The sequence below is a fragment of the Camelus dromedarius genome, chromosome X (genome assembly GCF_036321535.1).
Source record: "Camelus dromedarius isolate mCamDro1 chromosome X, mCamDro1.pat, whole genome shotgun sequence".
Taxonomy (NCBI): Eukaryota; Metazoa; Chordata; class Mammalia; order Artiodactyla; family Camelidae; genus Camelus; species Camelus dromedarius.
The window spans coordinates 7,109,418-7,116,540 of record NC_087472.1 but is presented as its reverse complement, the minus strand read 5'-3'; the positions used below and the strand labels follow the sequence as shown (position 1 = coordinate 7,116,540).

The 7,123-nt window shown below is 38.2% G+C and overlaps 1 protein-coding gene across 1 annotated transcript; it reads left to right on the top strand.

Annotated features, from left to right (window-relative positions):
• The first annotated feature begins 2,370 nt into the window (after positions 1 to 2,370).
• Positions 2,371 to 4,263, top strand: LOC105088025 (RNA polymerase II elongation factor ELL2-like). The gene has a single exon (XM_064482912.1). The coding sequence runs from the start codon at positions 2,371 to 2,373 to the stop codon at positions 4,261 to 4,263; it is 1,893 nt and encodes a 630-aa protein (XP_064338982.1).
• Positions 4,264 to 7,123: the final 2,860 nt, after the last annotated feature.

Genomic DNA, 7,123 nt, shown 5'->3' with positions numbered 1-7,123 from the left:
ATAAAACATTGACTAACACCTGCATCATGTCACCTAGTTACCATTTCTTTTTTTGTGGTGAGAACATTTAAGATCTACTCTCTTAGCAATTTTCAATCACATAATACAGTATTATTAACAATAACCACTGAGAACTTATTCATCTTACAACTGGAAGTTTGTATCCTTTGACCAGTATTTCCTTTTTTCCCCTACCCACCAGCCCCTGGTAACCACCATTCTAGTCTCTGTTTCTATGAATTTGGCTTTTTTAGATTTGACATGTAAGTGATACCATACAGTATTTGTCTTTCTCTGACTTATGCCAATAAGCATAATGTCTTCTAGGTCCATCCATCTTGTCACAAATAGCAGAATGTCCTTTCTCATGGCTGGACAATATTGTAATATATAGATATATATATATATATATATATATATATATATATAGATATATATATATATAGTAATGTAATGTAATGTATATGTAATGTAATGTAATATATAATGTAATATATATATATACATATATACATATATATACATACATATATATATATATACACACACACACACGCACACACACACACACACACACACACACACACACATATATACACCCCACATCTTCTTTATCCATTCATTCACTGATGGACACTTAGGTTGGTTGCAAGTCTTCACTATTGTGAATGATGCTGCAATGAACATGAGAGTAGAGATATCTCTCTGAGATCCCACTTTCATTTCCTTTGGGTAAATGCCCAGAAGTGGGATTTCTGGATCATATGGTAGTTCTATTTTTAATTGATTAAGGAACCTCCATCCTGTTTTCCACTGAGGCTGCACCAATTTACATTCCCACCAACAGTGCCTGAGTGTTCCTTTCTCTACACTTCCTCACCAACATTTGTTGTCTCTTGTCTTTCAGAGGCTAGGCATTCTAACAGGTGTGAAGCGATAGCTTATTGTGGTTTTGATTTGCATGTCCCTGATGATTAGTAGTGTTGAGCACATTTTCATTAATTTTATTCTTGAAGTAATGGGAACTATCACTTGTTTTAAAGTAAAGTTGATCGGAGTCATTGCTGTTAGTTTAGAAAATGATATAGAAGAAGAAAAGACTGGAGGCAAGAAATCAAGCTAGGAAGAGAGCACGTAACATTGGCTAGGATACTTTGGGCCTAAATTAGGACAAAGACTGTAGTATGGGAGAGGAATGGTGAGGGGGTTGAAATTTTTGGTAGAAAACCTTGACAAGAGTGTTGGCATTATGAGACTGAGGATTTTTGTTTGTTTCTGTTTTGTTCGTTGCAGTATTCCCAAGCACCTAGAATACTGTCCGGCACGTGATCAGTATTCGGTAACTGTCTAGTGGATGAATGACATATGTGGTGGCTGACTAGTTGTTTTGGAGGAAAATTAATGACAAGTATGTTTGAAGGACTAGTGGAAGATGATGCTGAGGTTTTCTAGTTGTGTGATGAGGTAGAAAGTGCTGCCGTGAGTAAAGGCTGGGAAATCTGAGAATAAGATGGACTGGGAGTGTGAAGAGGGTAAGGAGGGAGAATTGAGCCTTTTATCTTTTGGGGTGAAACTAGTTGGAACTGCTTGGAATTTCTGATAATCTGTGTTTATTCTGTGATTAAATTGTACATGTCTAGCATGCCTAGGTGCAAGATTTCTTTCAGTATGGGCAATTTTACCTGGCTAATCCTGTGATTTGCTGAGGACCCTCCTAAGGGGGGGGGGGTGCAGAGAAGCACAATAGTGGACATCAGTGGTAAGGTCAGGAGATGAAAATGCCTGCCACTCATTGGTGCTGGTTAGAAAGTTGGAAAGAGAAATGAGCACATCTAAAATGTTGGCTTTTACCCACTATTAAAACAAAATGATGTGTTCAGCTATTAAATGAGATCCCTTAATGATAGGCCAGGCTCCAATGCCAAGAAGGACTTGACAGCCCACTTGCAAGCCAGAGTAAATATAGGGAAAAGTTAATGCTAATCATGCTCTGTGGACTCCTTCCCCTCTAGTTTCCATAAGCTCGAGGCACCGGTTAATCTCCCCATAAGTACCTCTACTTGATGTTGGATTTAGTGGGAGGAGGTTATGCACGGGGCTCAGAGAAAGATTTAGCACTTTTGACTTAGGGTTAACTTCCTCCTGAAGAGAAACTAAAACTGTGAAAGGAAGAACATTGGGAAGTGATTATCTTTACAACCAACTCTACCTCCCCAAGTTGTATCTCAACCAGAGACACGTCTTGCCTTTGTTACACTGGGGGAAAATCTTTCATAATTATAGTTTTATAAACAATAGCAATAAGGGATTCAATTTTCACCAAGGAAAGTGTTTTACTATTTAAACTTTGACCTTTGCAGATATGACTATATGTCAGTTTATGGAGGCAGAGCGGTGAGGGCAGTGGTACACCAGGATGGAGACGTGGTCATGGAGGAGACAGCCAGCATAGAGCCAAGGCAGGGCGATGTCTCTGTGCTGCCCAGGCAGCTTACCAGCCCAGCCATTCAGCCAATTGACTCTTTTGGGAACCATGAGAACACAGTACCCCCTCAAGCTGCTTTTCAATTCCAAGGACACCAAGGGCTTCTCATAATCCCCCCAGACAATTCACCCACTGATATATACAACTTCGACTATCAGTTGTCAAATGTGCATGAAGACAACTATCAAGATCATACCCAACCAACAGTCTCAAGCTGTAGTCCCTCACAGCCCAGGGGCTGGCACCTGGTGCAAGATGAAATGACGGAGTGTAAAACAACCGACTCTTACCAAACGACGCAAACAAGAAAGACCCAGGGAGAGGAGGAACCCTGCAACAGAGGGAAGAGATTTAGAAGACCAGATATACAGAAAAGAAAGCCAGTTCGGAAAGCGCCTCAAGCCAATCCAGATCCAGTACCTGAGAGAAAAAGAACAGCTCCCATTAACCCTGCATATACAGTCAGAAAATCACGCGTGGCCAACAGGGTCCACATGCGGCCATTAAGGGACAGGGTAATTCACTTATTGGCACTGAGGGACTACAAGAAACCTGAACTCTTTGTTCGACTTCAGAAAGATGGCATCCCTAAAAATAACAAGAACTCCCTTGGAAAAATTCTGCAGCAGGTAGCCAGTCTGAATCCTCGTACTCTTTCATATACTTTAAAGGATTATGCTTTTAAAGAGCTCCAAAGAGAGTGGCCCGGATACAATGAACTAGATAGGCAGACATTGGACTTGGTGCTTTCCAGAAAACTATGTCCATTTCAGAATGCTACTGGCACCAACCCCCCAGAAGCTTCTCTAGCTTCCAGTAGAGATGAAACATTGTCTCCTTCTGAGGAACAGCTTCTCGATTCAGCTGTTATTGATTGTTCAAAGAACAGAAAAGTTAGAATATCTCACGTGACAACTACAGTACAGACAACGTCAAGCGGTCATTTGAGTGACACCAGTAACAGCTCTGCTGCGGGTCACTCACCACCCTTGGAAGCCACCCCCGATCACATCATGCAACCATCGCCCACAACCTACCTTCCCAGTTGGAGTCCTCCTCAGCCTGTAAGTTCCAGCTGCAGCTCCTGCAGCTCTGCGGAAGGACCTGAAGCTCAAGATTCAGATGTTGACAGTTTTAGTCAAAACAGTACGACCCCTGAGGGCCAAGAGGGTAAATGCACATTTGAAAAGATAGCCTCTATTTCAATTCAAATGAAGTGTTCGAAAAATCTTTTGTCTGATGGGCAGTTCAGATGTAAAATTACGGAACATAAAGTAAAGAACCAGGAGTACACTATTAAGATTACACAGAAACCGAAGACAGATCGTGAAGGACAAGGTGAAGGTGAAAACCTGAATTCAAGTGAAGAAGTTCAAAACGTTGGCACTGCCTCTGGCAACACCTGCTCAACATCTGACTTTCCGGATTACCTGACTGACTATGTCACCATAGTTTCCTCTGAGCAACGTCAGCGCTATGAGCAGATATTTAGAGTAGAATATGATGAATACAAGGCCTTGTATACCAAGATACTGACTTTATCTAAGACATCTATTTCCCTAAATTCAAAAAGGAAGTACCTTTCTCCAGACTCAAAGGAATATCAGGCTATTAATAAAAAAATCTCACTGGAATATCAGAAGATGAAACAGGTTAATCCCACTTACTGTGCAGAGAAACAAAGATGCCAGTATCTTTACAAAAAGCTGTCTCACATTAAAAAGTTGATAAATAATTATGACGAGCAGCAAATAGAGTTAGCACTAGAACAGTGCTAGTACCAGGGATCCTATATTTGATAAATATAAGCTTATTTATCAAAAATTCCAAACTACTTCCTCTAAGATTCTAAAAGGATGAAACTTCGTTGTTGAAACATGCAGTGTTACTATTTAATTTAATTTTAATTTTTCTTTCTTTTTATTTTTATGTTTATTTTAATTTTTTGTTTTTATGTTTATTTTTACTTATTTCTCTTTTATGTTGATTTATGTTTTTTCTTTTTATTCTGTGTTGATTTATGTTTGTTTTTGTTTTTAAGTTTATTTTTATTTATCATTATTTCCTTTTTCTTTTATTTTACCTTGCTTTCCTGTACTTTTGAAGCTATTCCATCTGTTCCTTTTTACCTCCAAAATTTGTTTTCATCCTTTTCTTAAAAAATATTGGGGATCCAGCATCTTTGAATCAAAATTGTGCACATTTAAAAAATAAAAGCATGTAATGAGTAAACATAACCTCTTTTTTAACATTTATTCAAATTCTGCCTTAAAACATAGACGTTTAGAAATTTGTACAAAACATTATGAGTCTTCAAGTAGTACACATTTTCTTTTCATTAAGTTTATTTGTTGACATTGCTTGAAACTTGTTTTTATCTTAGGGAACACAAGTTAAATGGTCAAACGTGAAAAGGTTTTGAAGTAACAGTTCAAATTATGTTCTCTCTTCAAAGTACTGTCATTTGAAACAGGTAATATTATGTTTACAAATCTAAGTTTTTAAATGTTTTCCAAAATGTGAGTATTGTCTTTCATAAATATTTGTCTCCACCATCCAAAAGAAAGTTGGTACATAGCAAAGAGTGACAGTTATGTGCAATAGGAAGCCTAAAAGTAAAATGAACACTTAAGAACTTAAAAAGCCAACTTAAGAAGCTGCCTCTGTTCTCTTCTCATCCATCCTGTGCCCCTGCCTCCCCGAAAGTGGTAAACACGTCCCCAAATTGACTTTTATCTTTCCTTTGCTTTTCTTTGTAGATACTCCTACTATATTTATAAGCATCCTTACACAGTGTATGGTTCACTTTTTTAAATTGAAGTACAGTCAATTACAATGTGATTCACTTTTTTAATTTTTATGAAAATGATGTCACACCGTGTGTAATTGTCATCTTGTTTTTTCAGCCAACCTTATGCTTCTAGGATTTATTTTTGCTGATGTGTAAATCTGTATCTTATTGATTTTTTTCAGTTATATGTTGGGTCATCATATGACCTCAGCATAATTTAGTTGCCCATTCTCTTGTTATTAGAGATTGAGTTGTTTCTCATTTTTTTCTTATTACAGACAACGTTGCTGTGAACATTCTTTTACACATTTACCCTTTTCCATCATCTGTGTTCTTATGTTCATTTTCTATATTTTACCCACTCCCTAGGAATTTATTATTGTTTCTGTATGATCAATATTTATTTAGGTTTACATGAATTTTCCATTGGAAACATTTTTTTATTTAATGTTCTTTAAATCAGTGTATAGCAATAGCACTGAATTCTTTATTAGCATATGATTGATTAAAACCACCCTCACTTTTAGAATAAAATAATACTTTTTTTACTGACTGAATTACTTTTACTCATCGAAAAGTCATATGAATTCACCTGGGCCACATATTCATTTATTAGCATTTATATTTATATTCCCTAGAAATGACCTTAAAAATTATCTGATGTGCTTAATAAAACCTCTATACTGTTTCTGAAATGGCAAGGTGGCTTATTTTGCTTGACACATTATATGCTTTGACCTTCTTTTTCCAAGATGAGATTTTAGCTTGATCTCATTCAAGCTTTTTAAATTCAGGTTAAGATGCTATACCCAAGACCATCTGACCTCTGCAGTCTCTGCTTACTTCTCACGTTCCATAGCTGCTCCCTTACGGGGAGCACATTGTGTGTTTCAGGGACTATCACTGGTCAGGAGAGTCCTGCCAGGAGGGACTGGTCAGAGGCATCGGCGTTTAACACCACAAAGTTCCATTAGCTAAAAGACTGAGAAGCCAGCAATTGCTTCAAGTGGTGGATATAGCCTGAAATTCTGAACAAATAAAGGTAGAGTCTTCATGTCCAAAGTGTCCAATGCCAGCTCCCCGGGGGGGAAATTATATCAAAATGTACTGAGTGCCAGAAAACTAGTTAATATTGCAGTTCCTCCCTTCGGGGAGACTTCATAGAGTAAGTAAAGAGATAATTGAGTAGGCTGCAGTGACAAAGGGGGAGCTGATGATTCTGGGGGACAAGGGTGGACAACTATCATCATAAGAGTTGTTCATGCAGCATATTCCAGGCACTATGCTCAGTTATTTATCTAATTCTCATCCCAAGGCCGTGAGGTAGGTATTATTATGTCAATTTACAGAGGAAAAATTTATGGTTTGCAGAGTTGTAATATTTTGTCCAAATTTATGGGGCTAGGTACTAAGACCTGAGGTTCAAACCCAGGTCTGTCTAATTTAAAACGTCTACCCAAGGAAGTCCAAGCAGACAGGCTACTGAGCAAGATTCTAAATGAGCAAGGAATCAGAACAGTTCACAACAAAGACTCTTTGCCTTCTATTGGATTGTGGCAGGAGACTAGCTTTTGCGTACATAGCTGGAGTTGAATCCTGACTCTGCCACTTTCTGTGTGACTTTGGAGAAGTCGCATGATAACTCTGGAGACTGGTTTTCCTATTTGTATTTGGTAGTAATAATACTCACCTCCTAGACTGATTGTGCCTAGTGCAAGGTAAGCGCTCAGTGAAAGAGAGCTGATCTTGTTATGTATGATTACTGCTCTCTGTTAGATGTGGGCAACAGAAATGGGCATGTATGTATTACGAATTGGTGGGCAGCACGATTATCTTCAAAGTTACCT